Genomic DNA, 22,154 nt, shown 5'->3' with positions numbered 1-22,154 from the left:
CACGCTGCTTCCCCAACACGTCATTAATAAAATAAATAGAGTGATAAATATGTACAAATATATACAAGCGTGCTTTGCACATAGTAAGTGCTTAATAAATGCCATTATTATTATTATTATTAAGTGCTGTGGGGAGGGGAAGGGGGTAGGGCGGGGGGGGTGATGGGGAGGAGGAGAGAAAAAAAGGGGCTCCGTCTGGGAAGGCCTCCTGGAGGAGGTGAGGGCACAGTAGGGCTTTGAAGGGAGGAAGAGAGCTAGTTTGGCGAGTTGAGTACAGAGCCCGGTGTCCAGTGGGCGTTCAGTAGATACCCTGACCGCCCCCGCCAGGGACGTCCTGCCGGAGATCCGCTCCATCTGCGTGGAGGAGCTCGGAACCTGGATGCAGAGCTACAGCGCTTCCTTCCTCTCCGACAGCTACCTCAAGTACATCGGCTGGACGCTGCACGATAAGGTGGGGTCTCCGTCCCTCCCCGGTCCCCCTCATCCCCCCAATCCCCGCAATGCTTTCCCCTGTGCTTCCCGTGGAAGGGAGAGGGAGCAAAATGGGGGGTGATGCAGCCTCTGGAGAGTTGCGTCGTGGTGGGCTTCCCTGGGCGTCTCCCACCCCTCTGTATGTGTGTGTTTGTGTGTAGTCTGTCCCTGGACAGGTGCGGAGCAGGGGGCATTTCCCATTGTCATCTTTACCCTGTTTTGGTCTTCCCTGCCCCATGCGGAACAAGGACCGTGTCCAACCTGACTAGCTTGTATCCACCCCAGCGCTTAGTACAGTGCCTGGCACCTAGGAAGCGCATAACAAATAGCATTAAAGAAAACTGTATCTCCCCTGGCATTTAGAGTAGTGTTTGACACATAGCAAGTGTGAAGCAGCAAGTGAGAAGCAGCGTGGCTCAGTGGAAAGAGCTCAGGTTTTGGAGTCAGAGGTCATGGGTTCGAATCCTGGCTCCGCCACACGTCTGCTGTGTGACCTTGGGCAAGTCACTTAACTTCTCTGTGCCTCAGTTCCCTCATCTGTGAAATGGGGATTAAGACTGTGAGCCCCACGTGGGACAACCTGATCACCTCGTATCGACCCCAGCACTTAAGACAGTGCTCGGCATATAGTAAGCGCTCAACACGCGGGGCTCACAGCCTTTATCCCCATGTTACCGATGAGGTAATTGAGGGATAGAGGAGTTAAATGACTTGCGTGAGGTCACACAACAGACAAGTAGCCGAGAGCCAGGTCCTTCTGACTCCCAAGCCCGGGCGCGATTCACTATCCCTCTATCAATCAATCAATCAATCAATCGTATTTATTGAGCGCTTACTATGTGCAGAGCACTGTACTAAGCGCTTGGGAAGTACAAATTGGCAACACATAGAGACAGTCCCTACCCAACAGTGGGCTCACAGTCTAAAAGGGGGAGACTGTAAGCTCATTGTAGGCAGGGAATGTGTCTGTTTATCGTTGCATTGCACTCTCCCAAGGACTTAGTACGGTGCTGGGCACCCTGTAAGCACTCAATAAATACGATTAAATGCCATTATTATTATTATTATTTTGTGTTGTTCGGCCTCCAGCAGCGGGAAGTACGCCTCAAGTGTCTTAAGGCCCTGCAGGGGCTGTACGGCCGCAGGGAGCTCATCGGCCACATGGAACTCTTCACCAGTCACTTCAAGGTGAGGGGGCCGGGCCGGGGGGCTGGGAGAGGCCGGGGGGAGGGAGGGCGGACCACCCGGCCGTCCTCGGCCCCTCCCGAGACACCTGCCCTCAATCAGAGAGAAGCCGCGCGGGCCTAGTGGAAAGAGCACAGGCTCCACGGTCAGAGGACCAGGCTTCTCACCCACTTCGCCGGGTGACCGTGGGCCAGTCATTTCACCCCTCTGGGCCTCAAGTGAAAATGAGAGTGATGACCGATCGGGCCGTGCGGGACGGGGGTTGTGTCTGACCCAATTTGCTTCGATCCAACCTAATACTGTGTGTGACACCTAGGAAACGCTTAGCAAATGCCCCAATTCGTCTTATTTTCTGCTGCGTGATGGTGGGCAAGTCACTTTCATTCATTCATCCAGTTGGATTTAGTGAGCGCTTACTGTGTGCAGAACACTGGACTAAGTGCTTGGGAAGTACAAGTCGGCAACCTATAGAGACGGTCCCTATCCAACAGCGGGCTCACAGCCTAGAAGGGGGAGACGGACAGCAAAACAAAACATGTAGACAGGTGTCCAAATCGTCAGAACAAATAGAATTAAAGCTATGTGCCCATCGTGGCTCTGTGGAAAGAGCCCGGGCTTTGGAGTCAGAGGTCATGGGTTCAAATCCCTGCTCCGCCAGTTGTCAGCTGGGTGACTTTGGGTAAATCACTTCTCTGGGCCTCAGTTCCCACATCTGTAAAATGGGGATTAAGACTGTGAGCCCCACGTGGGACAACCTGATCACCCTGTAACCTCCTCAGCGCTTAGAACGGTGCTTTGCACATAGTAAGTGCTTAATAAATGCCATTATCATCATCGTCATTAACAAAATAAATAGAATAGTAAATATGTACAAGTAGAGTAATAAATCTGTACACATATATCCAAGTGCTGTGGGGAGGGGAAGGAGGTAGGACTCCTTCTCTTCACTTCATTTCTCTGTGCCTCAGGGTCTCTCTTCTCTAAAATGGGACTGAAGACTGTGATCCCTGTGGGGGTTAGAGCCACCGCGGTCCGCCAGAGAAGCCCAGAAGGGTTGTGGCCACTTTTGCTCTTCCTCCGTGTCTTCCTCCTCCTTCTCCTCCTCTTCCCCTTCGGCCTCGTCTCTCCCTTCATTCTTAGCACCCCGCCCGGCCTCTCCTGATCCCCCGCGTCTACTCTCCGTGGCCCTTGGGCTCCCAAGCCAGCGCGCCGGATTCGGATGGCGAGGGCAGGCGGCCACCGCCACCAGCAAGAGGACTCAGCCTCCCCATCTTCTTCCCTCGCAGGAACGGATGGTTTCCATGGTGTTGGACCGGGAATGGGACGTCGCAGTGGAGGCCATCAAGTTGCTGACCCTCATCCTGAAGTGAGTCCCGGCTGCAAAGACTCAGGCCCAAGGGCCGGCGGGGAGGGGCGGGGGACGCTGCCTGGTAGTGTGACTCCGGCTTTAGCGGGCCGAGGTCTCTCCTGTGCTGAGAGACCTCCAGGAAAGGAGGAAGAGCAGTATGGCGTAATGGAGAGAGCCCAGGCGTAGTAGCCACAAGGTCACGGGTTCTAATCCCGGCTCTGCCACTTTCTGCTGTGTGCCCTGGGCAAATAATAATAATAATAATAATGATGACATTTATTAAGTGCTTACTATGTGCAAGGCGCTGGGGAAGTTACAAGGTGATCAGATTGTCCCACAGGGGGCTCACAGTCTTAATCCCCATTTTGCAGATGAGGTAACTGAGGCACAGAGAAGTGAAGTGACTCGCCCAAAGTCACACAGCTGACACTTGGCGGAGCCGGGATTTGAACCCATGACCTCCGACTCCAAAGCCCGGGCTCTTTCCACTGAGCCACGCTGCTTCTCTAATCAAATCACTTTATTTCTCTGGGCCTCCGTTACCACATCTGTAAAACGGGGATTGAGACTGTGAGCCCCAAGTGGGACAGGGACCGTGTCCAGTCCGATCTGCTTGTATCACCCCCAGCGCTTAGTACAGTGCCCGGCACGTGGTAAGCGCTTAACAAATACCACAGTTATTACTATTATTCTGCCGCTCAGCTGGCCCAACTCCCTCACACCTCATTCTCTCTGATCTAGCTCCTGCTTCTCTTGGAGCAATGTCATCATCACTGTTACAGCTCCTCATCTTCCTCCTCCTTCCCCCCTTTCCCCTTCTCCTCCTCCCCTCTTCCCCTTCTCCTCCCTCTTCTTCTCCTTCTACTCCCTCTTCCTCTCCTCCTCCCTCCCCTCTTCCCCTCATCCCCTCCCCTCTTGGTCCTCCCCTTTCTCTCCCCCCTCTCCCCTGCCTCGAACCTGGACCAAACCCATCTGTGCCGTCCTCCTTCCCCCTCCCCATCTTCTGCCTTTGGATGGGTCTCCTGGGAGCCGGGGGTTGGGGGGTCCCCAAACCCCTATCCATGGGGACTGATTCATCTCTGGCTCGGCCCGTCGGGGGCCTGAGACCAGAAAGAACAAAGCCGGCGGGGGTGCGAGGGGAGCGGGGGAACCCCGGCCCCCGGCCCTCCCCCCCCAGCCACACGTGGCCCTCTTCCCCCCCGGCAGGAACATGGAAGGGGTGCTGACGGAAGCCAACTGCGAGAAGGTCTACCCCGTGGTGTATGCCTCCAACCGGGCCGTGGCCTCCGCGGCAGGGAGGTTCCTCTACCACAAGTGAGGGGCCCGGGCGGCCCGCCCCCCGCCCTCATCCTCCACAGCATCTCTGGGGCTACAGTCTTCCTCCCTCCGCCCCCCCAATCCCACGGTTTCCCTGCCGTCAGGCTCCCTGTGTTTCCCAGCACCTCTTCTGCTCGCCCAGCCACCCGGCCCCCTTCCCCCCAGACTCCCCCACCTCCCTTCCCCATCTTCCACGAGTCTTCCCATCCCTCACGGATCCTCTCTGGATTTGGTGGTTATCTCCTCCCCATCCCCCTCTCCCCGCCCAAGGCTGTTCCTCCCCGAGGAGGAGGAGGACGACGAAATGGAGATGGGACCCGGGAAGCCGCAGAGACTCCACAGAACGTTTTTCCAGCTCTTGCTGGCCTTCTCGATGGAGAGCGAGGTGCCGCCCTGGGCCGCGGGAGGTCGGGGGGAGACACCGAGGTCGGGCTGGGCAGGGTGGAGAGGGGGATGCCAGGGTGACGGGGGTCGGTGATTGAAGGTGGGAGGAAATGCGGGGCATTTTTGACTCCCTCTCCTGCGCCACCCCCCCACCCCAACACACGCCCCTCTGCTCACTTCCCTGGCAGCTCCACGATCACACAGCCTACTTGGTAGACAGTCTTTGGGACTGTGCGGGGCTTCAGCTGAAGAACTGGGAGGGTTTGTCCGTGCTGCTGCTGGAGGCAGAAAACAGTGAGAGGGCTGGGGGCGCTTCCCGGTTGGGGCCTGGGGCCTTCTGGCCCCTAAATCCCAAGAGAGCGGGCCGGGGTGTGGGGTTGGTCTGGGTGGTCGGCCTTCCCCTCTCCCCAAGGCCGGGGTCATCTGGGAGGTCAAGGACCGCCCCACCTCGAGGGGCGAGGGGAATCGGCCAGGACGCACAAGGGGGAGGTGGGGGGACCTGCCCCCGGGCCTGGCGGGGAAGGGGCTCAATCCGGGACGGTGAGTGGGGTGGGAGGTCCCGGGGCGGGAGACGGCCGTCGCCGACCGCGTGTTTCCAACCGCGCCGGCAGGCCTGGAGGATGTGCAGGAGAGTACCCTGATCGAGATCCTCGTGTCCAGCGCCCGGCAGGCCACCGAGGGTCACCCGCCCGTGGGCCGGGCCACCGGGCGCAAGGTACGCGGTGGGAGGGCGCGGAAGGGCCGAAGCCCGTCCCCGGGGTCCGCCGGCCAGGCCGGCCAGCACCGCGCGACGGAGACGCTCTTCCCACCTCACACTTCCGCTGTCCGGGGAGCCTTCGTCTGCCTTCGTCTCTGTCTCTGTCTCTGTCTCTCTTCTTCCTGTCTCCTCCGAACCGTAAAGCTCACCCCCGCCCGGGAGACCCGGGAACCGGGGCCGGCCGCTCCGACGGGCCAGACGGCGGCATCGCCACGGCCTCCGTGGGGTAATTCCCGTTTCGCTTCCCTCCACCCAACTCCTAAGGAAAGACCCCCCCGCTGCTTCCCGCCAAGCGGGCCGGGCCAGGGGTGCCCGGGGTGGGCCGGGTGAGGGCGGCTTCTCCTCTGCGTCACGGCACTGACTCGAGGGGGGTGCGCCACTTCTCTTTCCTCTCCCCCGTGTCCTCGGAACCACAGAATTTCTCCGCCAAAGAGCGCAGGGCCCAGGCGGATGACAGGATGAAGCTGACGGAACATTTCATCCCGGTGCTGCCGCAGCTCCTGGCCAAGGTAACGGGGTGGCGGGACGGAGCGGCGGGGAGGATCCGGGGCCGCCGCCCCTCCGGGACCCCCCGAGCCCGGGGTCAGCCGACCTCCCCGCCCTCCGCAGTACTCGGCCGACGCGGAGAAGGTCGCCCCTTTGCTCCAGCTCATCACCTACTTCGACCTGAATATCTACTGCACTGGCCGGCTGGAGAAGGTGAGGGGCCGACGGGGGGCCGGGCATCCCGCCTCACCCCCTCCTTTACTCCTCCCTCCTCAGCCCCAGAACCCAGGCACCTCACGTCCTGGGGGCCAGCCCTCTTCCCTCCGTGTCCCCCACAGGCCTCACTTCCCCCTTCCTAAATCATTCTGCTATCCGCTCAGCACTGGGGCGAGTCACTTACCTTCTCTGGGCCTCAGTTCCCTCATCTGCAAAATGGGGATGAGGACCGTGAGCCCCACGAGGGACAGTCTGATTACCTTTTTTTTGTAATGGCATTTATTAAGTGGTGGCATTTGTTAAGCGCTTACTATGTGCAAAGCACTGTTCTCAGCGCTGGGGGGTGGATACAAGGTGATCAGTTTGCCCCACGTGGGGCTCAGAGTCTTAATCCCCATTTTACAGATGAGGTAACTGAGGCTCAGAGAAGTTAAGTGACTTGCCCAAGGTCACACAGCAGACGTGTGGTGGAGCCGGGATTCGAGCCCGTGATCTCTGACTCCAAAGCCTGTGCTCTTTCCACTGAGCCACACTGGCAAGCACTGTTTGTATTCCCTCCAGCGCTTGGAAGAGTGCTTGGCACATAGTAAGCGCTTAACAAACACCATCATCGTCGTCACTTCCAATGTGCCAAGCACTGTACTAAGCACCGGTTGAGATAATCCTCTCCCTCAGCCTCTGTCCTTTTCTTTTGTTTTTATGGTGTTCATGCATTCATTCATTCATTCAATCGTATTTATTGAGCGCTTACTGTGTGCAGAGCACTGTACTAAGCACTTGGGAAGTACAAGTGGGCAACATGTAGAGACGGTCCCTACCCAACAGTGGGCTCACAGTCTAGAAGGGGGAGACAGAGAACAAAACAAAACCTATTAACAAAATAAAATAAATAGAATAAATATGTACAAATAAAATCAATCAATCAATCGTATTTATTGAGCGCTTACTGTGTGCAGAGCACTGTACTAAGCGCTTGGGAAGTGCAAGTTGGCAACATATAGAGACAGTCCCTACCCAACAGTGGGCTCACAGTCTAGAAGAAATAAATAAATAGAAGGGCTGACTCTGGGCCAGGCACTGTACTAAGCGCTGGGTGGGGGCGACACAAGCTCATCGGGTCAGACGCGGTCCACGTCCCACGTGGGGCTCTCCGCCTTCATCCCCATTTTACAGATGAGGGAGCCGAGGCTCGGGGAAGCGACTTGCCCAGGCCGTCCCCCAGCCGACGAGCGGCAGAGCCGGGATTAGAACCGGAGGTCCTCTCTCTCCCAGGCCGGGCCTCTTTCCACCCGGAACCGGGGCTCCCGATGTTCCCTTCTCCGCCCTCTCGACTTTAGGCTGTGAGCCCGTTGTCGGGTAGGGACCGTCTCTATATGTTGCCAACTTGGCCTTCCCAAGCGCTTAGTCCAGTGCTCTGCACACAGTAAGCGCTCAAGAAATACGATTGATTGATTGATTGATTGTGGGCAGGGGACGTGGCCGTTCTAGTGTCCTCTCCCAAGCGCTTAGAAGTTAAGCGCTCGAGAAATGCGATCGACTGGGCGACTTCTCCCAGCCGCGCGCCCTCCCTCCCTCCCTTTGCGGGCCCCGTGGGCTGTGGGTCCGCCCCTGACGGCCACCTCCTCGCCCCCCGTGCCCTCCTGCAGCATCTGGAGCTGCTCCTGAAGCAGCTGAGGGAGGTGGTGGAGAAGCACGCCGAGTCAAGGGTGCTGGAGGCGGCCGCCCGCTCCCTCTACCTGCTCTGCAACCCCCAGTTCACCTTCTTCAGCCGGGGGGATTTCGCCCGCAGCCAGCTGGTGGACCTGCTGACCGATCGCTTCCAGCAGGAGCTCAGCGAGCTGCTGCAGGTCTGGGGGGCGGGGGCTGGGGGCCCATCCCGCTGGTTGTGTTGTCGTATTGTGCTCTCCCAGGCGCTCAGTACAGTGCTCGAAAGAGCCCGGGCTTTGGAGTCAGAGGTCATGGGTTCAGATCCCGGCTCTGCCGATATATGTATATATGTTTGTACATATTTTTTACTCTATTTATTTATTTACTTGTACATATCTATTCTATTTATTTTATTTTGTTAGTATGTTTGGTTTTGTTCTCTGTCTCCCCCTTTTAGACTGTGAGCCCACTGTTGGGTAGGGACTGTCTCTATATGTTGCCAATTTGTACTTCCCAAGCGCTTAGTACAGTGCTTTGCACACAGTAAGCGCTCAATAAATACGATTGATGATGATGATGATGATGATGATTGTCAGCTGGGTGACTTTGGACAAGTCACTTCACTTCTCTGGGCCTCAGTTCCCTCATCTGTCAAATGGGGATTAAGACTGGGAGCCCCCCGTGGGACAACCTGATCACCTTGTGGACTCCCCAGCACTTAGAACAGTGCTTTGCACATAGTAAGCACTTAATAAATGCCACCATTATTATTATTGTTATCACAGGAAGCGTTCAGTAAATACTGTTGATTGACTGGATATGAGCTCATCGTGGATAGGGATGTGTCCCTTTGTTGTTCTGTTGTCCTCTCCCAGGCGCTTAGTCTAGTGCTTTGCACACAGTAAGCTCTCAGTAAATACGATTGAATGAATGAATGGATGGATGAGACAGGAGAGAGGGGCATGGCCTGTCTTATTAATAATAATAGTAATGATGATAATGGCATTTGTGAAGTGCTTACTATGTGCCAGGCACTGTTCTAAGTGCTGGGCCGGCCTCAGAGAAAGCACCCAACAAATACCTACAGTTCTTATTTTTCTCCGGAGCTGCTGTTTCTGGGTTTTTTCTCCTTCCCCGCCGGTCGGTCAGCTCCCCGCGGGCCCGGGCCGGGGCCGTCGAATGCCATCTTGGCGTCCTGGCACGCGCCCCGTCGGGCCCCGGGGGTCCACCACCCGCGACTAACGAGCGGCCCCTCCGTCCCTCAGGCCTCCTACCTGGACGAGGACGAGGTGTACAACATGGCCGCCACGCTGAAGCGCCTCTCTGCCTTCCACAAGTGAGACCGTCTCCTCCGCGAGGCCTGCCCCGCCCTAAGCCCTCCTTTCCTCTTCTCCCGCTCCCTTCCGCATCACCCTGACTTGCTCCTTTTATTCCTCCCCCCCGTCCCCGCCCCACACCACCTATGACCACCTCCGTCATTTCTTGATTTCTGTTAGTGTGTGGCCGCCCCCTCTAGACTGTAAGCTCGCCGTGGACGGGGAACGAGTCCGTTTATTGTTCCGTTGTCCTCTCCCGAGCGCTTAGTACGGTGCACAGTAAGCGCTCATTAAATATGATTGTCCTGCCTGCCGGTCCCCTCCCCAATCTCCATCTTCCCCTGTGCCCGTACCCACCCAGGCACACAAGCGTGCACACACTCCTGTCCAGAGCCCGTCCTGCTCCCCTTTCTAGACTGTGAGCCCGTTGTTGGGTAGGGACCGTCTCTATATGTCTCTACAAGCGCTTAGTACAGTGCTCTGCACACAGTAAGCGCTCAATAAATGCGATTGAATGAATGAGGGGGTGATGAGGGAGGAAGGGTCCACCGTCCCGGCCTCTCAGGGCGCCTCCTCATCTTCCTCCTCCTCTCCCAGCGCCCACGATCTAACCCGCTGGGAGCTGCACGAGCCATGTTGCCGCCTGCTGCATAAAGCTGTGGACAGTGGGGAAGTGCCCCAACAGGTCAGTCGCCCCGTATCGTCCCCACCCCTCACCCCGTCCCGCTTTCTCTCCCCCCCTTTCCATGTCCCCGTGGGCTCGCCGGTCTCCCTCGCGGTCCCCGTCCCAGCCGCCCTCCGACTCCGTCGTTCCTGCCTCGCCGCCCTCGAGAAGCAGCGTGGCTCAGTGGGAAGAGCCCGGGCTTGGGAGTCAGAGGTCGTGGGTTCCCAGCCCGGCTCTGCCACTTCGCAGCTGTGTGATGATGGCATTTGTTAAGCGCTTACTATGTGCAAGACACTAGTCTAAGTGCTGGAAGGACAGAAGGTAATCTGGTAATCAGATTGAAGCAGTGAGCCCCTTGTGAAACAGGGCTGCGTCCAACCCTGTTTGCTTGTATGCACCCCAGTGCTTAGTACAGCGCTTGGCACATAGTAAGCACTTAACAAAAACCATTACGATTATTTTTTTAATGATTATTACTATTCTTAAGGGCTGGGATCATGTCTGTATTGTCCTCTCCCAAGCATACAGATCATCATCATCATCAATCGTATTTATTGAGCGCTTACTATGTGCAGAGCACTGTACTATACAGATACCACTGATGGACTGATTTACTCTCATTCACTCATTCAGTCATATTTACTGAGCACTCACTGTGAGCCGAGCACTGTACTAAGCACCTGGGAAAGTACAATTAAACAATAGACAGTGACATTCCCTGCCCACAACAAGCTCAAAGTCTCTCGTGTGTGTGTGTGTGTACGCCAGGTGATCCTGCCAGCCTTGACCATTGTCCACTTCTCTGTCCTCTGGTCTCTGTCCCGTCTGTCTACCACCAACCCTTCCCAGGTGAGTGAGGGCCCGCGGGGAGGCAGACATGGATACAAATAAATAAAACGATGGATGTATTCAAAAATGCTGTGGGGCGGTGGTGTGGCCGATCAAAGGGAGCAAGTCAGGGTGACGCAGAAGGGAGTGGGAGATGAGGAAAAGTGGGGCTTCCGTGAGCTCGTTGTGGGCAAGGAATGCGGGCGCTGTTTCTGTATTGGACTTTCCCCAGCGCTTAGTACAGTGCCCGGCACACAGTAGGCGCTTAATACGATTGAACGAAGCACGCTTCTCGCGATGTCCCCTGTCCGTCTTTCTCCGTCTCCCTCGGTCTCGGCCCGGCTCGCCCCCAGCAAGAGCTGCTGGACGTGAAGCGGAAGATGCTGACCTTCTTTGGCTACTGCCAGAGCTGCCTGTCGGATGTGGATGCCGAGATCCGGGAGCAGGTGGGGGGCCCGCCCCCGCCCCTCAGGGGTCGCGGGGAGGAAGCCGGGACCCCGGGGGAGGCCCGGAGGTGCAGGCCGCCCACCCTCTCTTGCCCCTCTTTCTCCCCCTCGCCACCTCCCCGAACCCAGGCCTTCATCTTGCTGAGCGACCAGCTCCTCATGTTCAGCTCCCAGATGTTGCTGGGGGGCCGCGAGGCTCTGAAGCCCCTGGTCTACCAGCCCGAGGAGACCTTGCAGGCCGAGCTCGCCAGCTTCCTCATGGACCACGTCTTCCTCCCGGCGGCGGGGAAGCAGGACTCCAGTAGGAAGGGCCGGGGGAAGGTGTCGTGGCGGGGGAGGGCCGGGGGGCCGGGCCCCTGACCCACCCAGTGGGCCCCGGCAGGCTTTGGGGACGAGGAGGACGAAGACCTGGACGAGCAGGGCCAGCAAGACGAGCGGTACAAACAGATCGGGCTGCTGCACCAGCGCCGGAACCTCCTGGCCGGATTCTGCAAACTGCTGCTTTACGGGGTCCTGGACATGGAAGCCGCGTCCGACGTCTTCAAACACTACAGCAAGGTGAGCGGCGGCGGGGGCCCGGGCCGGGGGACGGACGCGCAGGACGGGCGCCGGGGCGGAGACCGGACCTCAATCGGTCAATCAATCAATCGTATTTATTGAGCGCTTACTGTGGGCAGAGCACTGGACTAAGCGCTTGGGAAGCACAAGTTGGCAACACAGAGAGACGGTCCCTACCCAACAGTCTAGAAGGGGGAGACAGACAACAAAACAAAACATATTAACAAAATAAAATAAATAGGATAGATATGTACAAGTAAAATAAATAAATAGAGTAATAAATATGTACAAACATATATACATATATACAGGTGCTGTGGGGAAGGGAAGGAGGTAAGGCGGGGGGATGGAGAGGGGGACGAGGGGGGAGAGGAAGGAAGGGGCTCAGTCTGGGAAGGCCTCCTGGAGGAGGTGAGCTCTCAGTAGGGCCTTGAAGGGAGGAAGAGAGCTAGCTTGGCGGATGGGCAGAGGGAGGGCATTCCAGGCCAGGGGGATGACGTGGGCCGGGGGTCGATGGCGGGACGGGCGAGAGCGAGGCCTGGTGAGGAGATTAGCGGTGGCAGAGGAGAGGAGGGTGCGGGCTGGGCTGGAGAAGGAGAGAAGGGAGGTGAGGTAGGAGGGGCGAGGGGATGGACAGCCTTGAAGCCCAGGGTGAGGAGTTTCTGCCTGATGCGCAGATTGATTGGTAGCCACTGGAGATTTTTGAGGAGGGGAGTAACATGCCCAGAGCGTTTCTGGACAAAGACAATTCGGACAGCAGCGTGAAGTATGGATTGAAGTGGGGAGAGACAAGAGGATGGGAGATCGGAGAGGAGGCTGATACAGTCCTCCCGGTCGGACCCGGGCCCAGGCCCACACGGTCCGGGTGGGCGGCATGGGGCCAGGGGCGGTGGGAGAATCGGGGGGAGAGGAAGTTGGGGCCGGGTCTCGCCCCCCTCGGACTGCCCTCCCAGGCTCACTCGAGGCACCAAGGGGTCAGCGGGGGGCAGCGGGAGATTCATTCATTCATTTATTCAGTCGTATTTACTGAGGGCTTACTGTGTGCAGAGCACTGTACTAGGCGCTTGGGAAGTCCAAGTTGGCAACATCTAGAGACAGTCCCTACCCGACAACGGGCTCACAGTCTGGAAGGGGGAGACAGACGACAAGACAAAACATGTGGACAGGTGTCAAGTCATTAGAATAGATAGAAGTAAAGCTGGATGCACAGCATTAACACAATAAGAATAGTAAATATGTACAAGTAAAATAAATAGAGTAATAAATCTGTACAAACATCTATCCAGGTGCTGTGGGGAGGGGAAGGAGGTAGGGCCGGGGGGATGGGGAGGAGGAGAGGAAAAAGGGGGCTCAGTGTGGGAAGGCCTCCTGGAGGAGGTGAGTTCTCAGTATTCATTCAGTCGTATTTATTGAGCGCTTACTGTGTGCAGAGCACTGGACTAAGCTCTTGGGAATCAATCAATCATATTTATTGGGCCCTTACTGTGTGCAGAGCACTGTACTAAGCGCTTGGGAAGTACAAGTTGGCAATATATTGAGACAGTCCCTACCCAACAGCGGGCTCACAGTCTAGAAGGGGGAGACAGACAACAGAACAAAACATATTAACAAAATAAAATAAATAGAATAAATATGTGCAAGTAAAATAAATACAGTAGTAAATATGTACAGACATATATGCATATATACAGGTGCTGTGGGGAGAGGAAGGAGGTAGGGAGATGAGCCAAGTGGTGGTCAGTATTGCATCCAGACCGTGTGCAGAGCACTGTGCTAAGGGCTTGGGAGAGGACAGTAGAGCAGTAAACGGATACATCCCCTGCCCACAACGAGCGCACGGGCTAGAGGGGGACGTCGTCATCCCCGACGGCATTTACTGTGTACAGAGCCATGTACTAAGCATTTGAGAGAGGACAACAGAACAGAACAGTTGGTAGCAACGTCCCGTGCCCACAGCAAGCTTCCAGTCTAGAGGGGGATGATGATGACGGTGTGTGCTAAACGCTTACTATGTGCCAAGCACTGTTCTAAGCACTGTGGCAGATACAAGGTAATCAGGTAGTCCCACGCGGGGCTCACAGTCTTCATCCCCATTTTATAGGTGAGGGAACTGAGGCCCAAGGAAGTGAAGTGACTTGGCATCGTCAGCATGGGTAGGGACCGTCTCTATATGTTGCCAGCTTGTACTTCCCAAGCGCTTAGTACAGTGCTGTGCACACAGTAAGTGCTCAATAAATACAATTGAATGAATGAGTGAATGAATGGTAGTTATTGAGCACTGTGTGCAGAGCACTGCACTAATAATAATAATGATGGCATTTATTTCGCACTTACTGTGTGCAAAGCACTGTTCTAAGGGCTTGAGAGAGGACAATGCAAGCAGAGTTGGCAGACCTAGTCCCTGCCCACAAGGACCTTACAGTCTAGAGCAGCATACAGCGCTGACTACAGTGCTCTGCACACAGTAAGCGCTCAATAAATATGATTGAATGAATGAGGACAGCTCGTGAAGCAGTGTGGCATAGCGGTTAGAGCCCGGGCTTAGGAGTCAGAAGGTCATGGGTTCTCATCCCGCCTCCGCCGCTTGTCTGATGTGTGGCCTCGGACAAGTCACTTCCCTTCTCTGGGCCTCCGTTACCTCATCTGTGAAATGGGGATTGAGAGTACGAGCCCCACGTGGGACAGGGACTGTGTCCAACCCGATTTGCTCGTATCCATCCCAGCGCTTAGTCCAGTGCCTGGTACAGAGTAAGCAGTCAACAGATACCATAGTTTGAGCCCACTGTTGGGTCGGGACCGTCTCTATATGTTGCCAACTTGTACTTCCCAAGCGCTTAGTGCAGTGCTCTGCACACAGTAAGCGCTCAATAAATACGATTGAATGAATGAATATTATTAGAGGAGATGTTGAGGGGGCAGTGTGATCCCGTGGGTTCTCCCGGCGCCTATCTGCTGTCCCATCACCCCGTCCCATCCCGTGGAAGTGAGGTCGCTCCCGCAGTGGGGGCATCTTGGATTTTTCCCCTCTCTGCGGCCCGCGCCCACCCCCTCCCCAGTTCCACAACGACTACGGCGACATCATCAAGGAGACCCTGACCCGGCTGCGGCAGATGGACCGGAGGAGGTGTGCCCACATCCTGCTGCTCAGCCTCAAGCAGGTACATCCTCCCTCCGCCGCCTGAGAGCCGGAGGGGTTGGCGGGGGACCCCAGGGGCTCAGCCTTCCCCCCCACCCCAAACTGGGAAGGTCCTCGCCTCTGAGGGAGAAAGAAGGGGGTGGGTGTCCCCGCTTCAGGCCGGAAACTGAGGGAGAAAGAAGGGGGTGCGTGTCCCCCATTCCAGGCTGGAAATCTCCTCACCCCTGAGGGAGAAAGAAGAAGGTGTCTGTCCCCCCCACTGCGGTCTGGGAAGCCCCTCATCCCTGAGAGGGAAAGAAGGGGGTGTGAATGTGGGGAGAGTGCAGGGGGTGAGGGAGGGGTCCCCAGGGCTGGGGTTCCACCCTGCCGTCGTTCCTCCCTGCCGTTGCCTTCCCCAGCCCCCCATCCAATGGGGATGGGGTCTGAGGGGGGGTCCCCTTTCTGTTTCCGGGCTGCGTGGGGGTCCAGCTGTATACCGAGACGCTGCAGGAGCAGGGGCCCCGAGGCCTGGAGGGGCTCCCGGCCTTCGGCGAGATGCGGGACCTGGCCCGCAGGTTCGCCCTCAGCTTCGGCCCCCAGCAGCTGCAGAACCGGGACCTCATCGTCATGCTGCACAAGTGAGGGGGGAGAGCGGCGGGGGGCGGCCGAGGGGGCGGCCGGGGGTCCGGGGGCCTGGGGGAGACCGCTCACTTCTCTGGGTCTCCCTTCCTTCACCGTTGGGAGAACGGGAATGAAGCCTGTCAGACCTCCCCCTTAGACTGGGAGCCTCAGGTGGGAAGAGGGACTCGGTCTGAGCCGATGGTCTGAGGCTCCAGTGTTCATTCATCCATTCAACTGTATTTATTGAGCGCTTACTGTCTGCAGAGCACTGGACTAAGCGCTTGGGAGAGGACAACAGGATAATAAAAAGACACGTTCCCTGCCCACGACGAGCTTGTAGTCTAGAGGGGGAGAGACAAGACATCATTATAAATAAATGAGTAAATAACACAGGGCTTGACAGGTAGTAAGCGCCTGACCAATGCCACAATTATTATCATTATTATTATTTTTTTCATTCATTCATTCATTCATTCAATCGTATTTATTGAGCGCTTACTGTGTGCAGAGCACTGGACTAAGCTCTTGGGAAGTACAGGTTGGCATCATATAGAGACGGTCCCTACCCAACAACAGGCTCACAGTCTAGAAGGGGGAGACAGACAACAAAACAAAATGTATTAACAAAATAAAATAAACAGAATAGTAAATATGTACAGGTAAAATCAGAACCTCCAGCTCATTCCTTTACCCTCGACTTAATGATACTTTTGGGTCCTCACGTTGGCTGGATTCACCCTGCAAGCTGCATAGGGACTCCAGAAGGGCAGAGGGCCCTATCTTCCTCTTTCTCTTTTCTTTCTCTTTTTCTCTTTCTTTTTTTCTCTTTCCCTTTCCCTTTCTCTTTCTTTTATTCTTTCTCTTTTTCTTTCTCTCTCTCTTCCTCCCCCATCTATCATTTTCCTAATCTCCCTGGGGCCAATCTAAGTCCTCACCCCAAAAAGTCAGGATCCAGAGAGGAGAGGGAATAATAATAATGATGGCATTTATTAAGCACTTACTATGTGCAAAGCACTGTTCTAAGCGCTGGGGCGATACAAGGTGATCGGGTTGTCCCACAAGGGGCTCACAGTCTTCATCCCCATTTTACAGTTGAGGTAACTGAGGCACAGAGAAGTGAAGTGACTTGCTCAAAATCACACAGCTGACAATTGGCAGAGTCAGGATTTGAACCCGTGACCTTTGACTCCAAAGCCCGGGCTCTTTCCACTGAGCCACGCTGCTTCTCTTAAGGGAAGCCAGGTGTTTGATGGAGCTGGGGTCAGTCAGTCAGTCAGTCGTGTTATTTAGCGCTGACTGTGTGCAGAACATTTGACCAAGTGCTTGGGAGAGTACGATATAACAATAAACAGACACGTTCCCTGCCCACAGGGAGCTTACGGTCCAGAGGGTTCTACTCCCGTCTCTACCACCTGTCTGCTGTGTGACCCTGGGCAAGTCACTTCACTTCTCTGGGCCTCAGTGACCTCATCTGGGAAATGGGGATTGAGACTGTGAGCCCCACGTGAGACAGGGACCGTGTCCATCCCGATGTGCTTGTGTCCATCCCAGCGCTGGATGGATGCGCATAGTAAATGTTTTACAAATAAAAAGAATAATAATAGAAGGTCTAGAGGGGGGATGGGGACTGTGTGTGTGGTGTGGAGGGGGCATCCCCCCCCACCATCTTAAGCGTTTCTCCTCCATCCCCCCGATCAGAGAAGGCATCAAGTTCTCCTTGGCCGAGCTCCCGCCAGCGGGCTCCTCGGAACAGCCCCCGAACCTGGCCTTCCTGGAGCTGCTGATGGAGTTCTCGGCCCGCCTCCTGCGCCAGGACAAGAAGCTGCTGTGAGCCACCCCCGCCCCGGGCCGGGAGTGGACGCCGCAAGCCGGCCGGGTTTGGGGGCTGAACGGTGTGGACGCCCCTTCCCCCGGCCCACCCTCTTCCCCGCCCTCACAGGCTGTCCTACCTGGAGAGGAGACTGGACCAGCTCCCCGAGCCCCCCAGCCAGCCCTGGGGGCCCGTCCTGGCCTACAGTCGCTCCCTCAGCTCCCCGGAGGAGGCCAGTGCCACCCAGAGCAGCCTCCAGGATCAGCCCCAGGCCAAGAGGCGTCGTCTGGAAAGTAAGGTTCCCACCTAAGCTCTTCAGCTCCCAACAGCAACCTCTTCTCCTCCCGAGACCGACAGAGGGACAGATAGAGATGGGGATGGGGGAGAAGCCGGGGGGCGAGAGCCCACTCTTTCAGAACGGAAGAGTCCTGAAGGCGACCGGCTTGGAAGCCGGGGCCGGGGGATGCCAACGACCCCCGGGCGAGGGGTTCAGCCCCCCGCCCCTTCCCTGCGGAGACCGGGACGTTAAACGGCAGCAGGGGCACCCCTCCGGGAGGGGCCGAAGTCAAGTGATTTTTGAGAGCCGACCCCGGATGGGGAGTCCGACCCGGGGAACTTCCCGTTCGTTACAGGTGACGGGAACACGTAGGAAAACTGGCAGTGCTCTGTTAAGAAAGAGTTGGCTTTTTAAGGCCAGTTTCGGCCAGGTCATCTCTACATAAACCACATCCCCCGGGGCCGACCGCCCCCTTCATTTATTTTATTTTATTTTAATGGGATTTAGCACTTACTGTGTGCCAGGGACCGTTCTGAACCCTGGCACAGGAAAAAGCTAATCAGGTTGGATGGGATCCCTGTCCCGCAAGAGGCTCACAGTCTTAATCCCCTTTTTACAGATGAGGGAACTGAGGCCCAGTGAAGGGACTCTCCCCAGGTAGATAAGTGGCAGAGCAGGGATTAGAATCCAGGCCCTTCTGACACCCGGGCTCTTCCATGCTGCTTCTCCCTGGCCTCTCCCCGCTCTGAGAGATCTCCCTCCTCTCCCTCTCCCCAAGAGGGCAGGAATGGGGCTTGGGATGGGATTGTTCCCATTTTTTTTTTTTTACCTACGGGGGAAACTGCAACCCAGGAAAATTAGGTAATTGGTCCCGGGACATGTCATGTGGTAACGACAGGCCGAAGCAGGAAACCCTTCACCCCCGGTCCCGTTTCCATTGGGCAACACCTCTGTCTTCAGACTCTGCCTTCTCTCTCTCTCTTTTTTTCTTTTGTGGCGCCTGTTAAGCACTTAGCATGTGCCAGGCACTGTACTAAACGCTGGGGTAGATACAAGCTCATGAGGTTGGACACAGTCACTGCCCCACATGGGGCTCACAGGTTTGATCACCAGTCGAGGGAACTGAGGCCCGGAGAAGAAAAGTGACTGGCCCAAGGTCACGAGGCAGACGAGCGGTGGAGCCGGGATTAGAACTCGGGTCTTTCTGACTCCCAAGCCTGGTTTCTGTCCACTAAGCCGAGCTGCATCTCTCTTGGGCTCATCCACAGGGCTCCAGAGGAGCGATGAGGAAATCAGAAAGCGTAAGGTCTCCACCCCGGGCTCAGAAGTCTTTTGGTTTTCTGTCATATTTCGCCCAAAAACAAATCCGCCCTGAGTGGATGAGGGGTCCCCCCTGCACCTACCCGGAGCCAGGGGAAGAAACTGGCCAGTCATTTAACTTCTCCGTGCCTCGGTTTCCTCAACTGTGCAATGGAGATAATAATAATGGCATTTATTAAGCGCTTACTATGTGCAAAGCACTGTTCTAAGCGCTGGAGATGAAGCCTGTGAATTTCATGTGAGACAGGCCCTGTGTCCAACCTGATTACCTTGTATCGATCAATCAGTGGTATTTACTGAGCGCTGACTGTGTGCGGAGCACTGGACTAAGCGTTTGGGAGAGGACAGTGTGCTCTGCACACAGTAAGCGCTTAATAAATACTATTGAATGAATGAACGACAGTATAACAGAGTTGGTGGACACATTCCTTGCCCAAATAATAATAATAATGATGGCATTTGTTAAGCGCTTACTATGTGCAAAGCACTGTTCCAAGCACTGGGGCGGATGCAAGGTGATCAGGTTGTCCCACGTGGGCCTCACAGTCTTAATCCCCATTTTACAGATGAGGTAACTGAGGCACAAAGAAGTGAGGTGACTTGCCCAAAGTCACCCAGCTGACAGTTGGCAGAGCCGGGATTTGAACCCATGACTTGTGGTTCCCTAGGCCGGGCTCTTTCCATTGAGCCACGCTGCTTCTCTGAGCTTCATACTGTGCCTGGCACATAGCAAGCGCTTAGCAAATAGAGAAGCAGCGTGGCTCAGTGGGAAGCGCAGGGGCTTTGGAGCCCGAGGTCAGGGGTTCAAATCCCGGCTCCGCCAATTGCCAGCTGTGTGACTTGGGCAAGTCACTTCACTGGTCCTCCGTTCCCTCGCCTGTAAAATGGGGATGAAGACTGTGAGCCCCCCCGTGGGACAACCTGATCACCTTGTAACCTCCCCAGCGCTTAGAACAGTGCTTGGCACATAGTAAGCGCTTAATAAATGCCATCATTATTAACAAATACCACTTTAAAAAACAGACGGGCTCCGGGCGCAGGTGCCAGAGTGGGATTTCAGGAAGCAAGGGGGCTGATTGGGGTGTCCCTGCAGCTCCCTTGGCGAGAAGCCGGCCAAGGGGACGCCGGGCTCCGGAGCCGAGCCCCCAGCTGAGCAGCTCCCCCGAGGCGCCCCGCCTCACCTCCACGGCCGTGAAAGACCACCAGCCCGCCCGGCAGCTGCCGGAGGAAGAGGAGATGGAGACCTCAGAGTCGGATTTCTTCCCGAGGTAGGGGCCCCGGAGCCAGGGCGGGAAGTGGGGGCGGGGGATGCTCTCAGACCTGCTAATAAAAACAACATAAACTGTGGTATTTGTTAAGCGCTTACTATTCATATGTGCCAAGCACTGATGTCAGCGCCGGCGAAGATATAGGATGATGATAATAATAATAATAGTATTTGTTAAGCCCTTACTATGTGCCAAGCACTGTTCTAAGCACTGGGGGAGATACAAGGTGATCAGGTTGTTCCACGTGGGGCCCACAGTCTTAATCCCCATTCGACAGATGAGGGAACTGAGGCACAGAGAAGTGAAGTGACTTTTTTTTTTTAATGGCATTTATTAAGTGCTTACTATGTGCAAAGCACTGTTCTAAGACATGCCCAAAGTCACACAGCTGACTAGTGGCGGAGCCAGGATTAGAACCCATGACCTCCGACTCCCAAGGCCGGGCTCTTTCCTCTGAGCCACGCTGCTTCTCTTGTGTGATCAGGTCGGGACAAGGTCCCTGTCCCACCCGGGTTCACAGTCTAAGGAGGAGGGAGAGTAGGGGCTGAAGCCTCATAATAAAAATAGTAATAATGGTATTCATTAAGCACTTACTATGTGCCAAGCACTGTACTAAGTAGATAATAGATACAAGATCATTAGATCCCACGTGGAGCTCACAGTCTAAGTATGGGGGAGAACAGACTTGGGTTCCCATTTTACAGAATGAGGGGCCTGCGGCCCAGAGAAGTGAAGTGACTTGCCCAAGGTCGCACAGCAGACAAACGCCAGAGCCGGGATTAGAACCCAGGACCTCTGACTCCCAGGCACAGGCTCTTTCCACCAGGCCACGCTTCCCCTCTCTGTAAACCTCAAGTTGATGGACGGGCCAGTGAAGTGAAATTTTACAAAGGAGGGAACTGGAGTCCAGAGAAGCCAAGTGACTGACCCGTGGTCACACAGCTGACGTGTGGTGGAGCCGGGATGAGAATAATAATAATAATGATGGTATTTGTTAATCGTGTACTATGTGCAAAGCACTGTTCTAAGCACTGGGGAGGATACACGGTGATCAGGTTGTCCCACGTGGGGGTCACAGTCTTAATCCCCATTTTGCAGATGAGGTAACGGAGGCACAGAGATTTAAGTGACTTACCCAAAGTCACCCAGCTGATAAGTGGCAGAGCTGGGATTCGAACCCATGACCTCTGACTCCCAGAGGTCCTTCTCTTCCTCCTCCTCCTCCTCCAACTCCTCGTCCTCCTCCACCTCCTCATCATTGTCCTCTTGGCCCTTCTCGTCCTCATCATCATCCTTGTCCTCCTGGTCCTCCTCCTCCTCATTGTCAACCTCCTGGCCCTCCTCCTCCTCCTCCTTGTCCTCCTGCTCCTCCTCATCATCAATCGTATTTATTGAGCACTTACTGTGTGCAGAGCACTGTACTAAGCGCTAAGCTCATGGCCCCTTCTCCATCTCCTCTTTCCACTGAGGCACGAGGTCCTCCCGATTCCCAGGCCTTGGGTTCTGTCCGTAGGCCACACTGCTTCTGTTCCCTCCATAACCCGCCTGCCGCCTCCCCATCCCACCGCCTTGAGAAGCACTCTCCCCTGTCCCTTCTCCATCCCGCTCTTGGTCCGTGCGGTTGTCCCCACTCCTGTATCCCCCCAGCGCTTAGAACAGTGCTTGGCACATAGTAAGCGCTTAACAGATACCATCATCATCATCATCATCATCATCATTACCACCATTTTGTTCCCACAGTCAGACCTCACTGAGGACCAGGCCGCCGCAGCGCCGCAGGGTTGACCGTTCCCAGCACTCCGTGGACAGCCAGCTGACCCGGTGAGTGGCTTTTCCCCCTTTTCCCATCCCCTCTCGGCCACCGCCCGTCGCTCTCTGAGAAGGAGCCGCCTCCCACCCGGGCTCTGTCCACCGACCCCCAGGCTCAGCCTCATGGAGGTGGAAGAGGAGGACGACAACGAGGAGGAGAAGGGCCAGGAGCAGGAGGAGGAGGAGGAGGAGGAGGAGAAGAAGGGCCAGGTGCAGAAGGACGATGACGAGGAGGAGGAGGAGAAGGGGCAGGAGAAGGAGGAGGAGAAGGGCCAGGAGCAGAAGGACTACGAGGAGATGGAGAAGGGCCA

At 56.0% G+C, this 22,154-nt stretch overlaps 1 protein-coding gene across 1 annotated transcript in view; it reads left to right on the top strand.

Annotated features, from left to right (window-relative positions):
- Positions 1-22,154, top strand: part of STAG3 (stromal antigen 3) — a 48,864-nt gene that overhangs the window by 13,996 nt on the left and 12,714 nt on the right. The window contains exons 10-32 of the mRNA XM_038768249.1: positions 328-451; positions 1,561-1,659; positions 2,943-3,022; positions 4,211-4,318; positions 4,592-4,706; positions 4,894-4,999; positions 5,317-5,420; positions 5,879-5,971; positions 6,072-6,161; positions 7,811-8,011; positions 9,077-9,147; positions 9,725-9,812; positions 10,560-10,640; positions 10,973-11,065; positions 11,195-11,366; positions 11,448-11,623; positions 14,680-14,781; positions 15,228-15,376; positions 17,058-17,186; positions 17,299-17,462; positions 19,860-20,034; positions 21,775-21,855; positions 21,957-21,991. Coding sequence (XP_038624177.1) covers positions 328-451; positions 1,561-1,659; positions 2,943-3,022; positions 4,211-4,318; positions 4,592-4,706; positions 4,894-4,999; positions 5,317-5,420; positions 5,879-5,971; positions 6,072-6,161; positions 7,811-8,011; positions 9,077-9,147; positions 9,725-9,812; positions 10,560-10,640; positions 10,973-11,065; positions 11,195-11,366; positions 11,448-11,623; positions 14,680-14,781; positions 15,228-15,376; positions 17,058-17,186; positions 17,299-17,462; positions 19,860-20,034; positions 21,775-21,855; positions 21,957-21,991 — 2,636 coding nt within the window. The remainder of the gene's footprint in view (positions 1-327; positions 452-1,560; positions 1,660-2,942; positions 3,023-4,210; positions 4,319-4,591; positions 4,707-4,893; positions 5,000-5,316; positions 5,421-5,878; positions 5,972-6,071; positions 6,162-7,810; positions 8,012-9,076; positions 9,148-9,724; positions 9,813-10,559; positions 10,641-10,972; positions 11,066-11,194; positions 11,367-11,447; positions 11,624-14,679; positions 14,782-15,227; positions 15,377-17,057; positions 17,187-17,298; positions 17,463-19,859; positions 20,035-21,774; positions 21,856-21,956; positions 21,992-22,154) is intronic.

The sequence above is a fragment of the Tachyglossus aculeatus genome, chromosome Y4, assembly GCF_015852505.1.
Source record: "Tachyglossus aculeatus isolate mTacAcu1 chromosome Y4, mTacAcu1.pri, whole genome shotgun sequence".
NCBI classification, from domain to species: domain Eukaryota; kingdom Metazoa; phylum Chordata; class Mammalia; order Monotremata; family Tachyglossidae; genus Tachyglossus; species Tachyglossus aculeatus.
The sequence above is the reverse complement of the archived record's forward strand: the minus strand, read 5'-3'. Positions and strand labels throughout refer to the sequence as shown.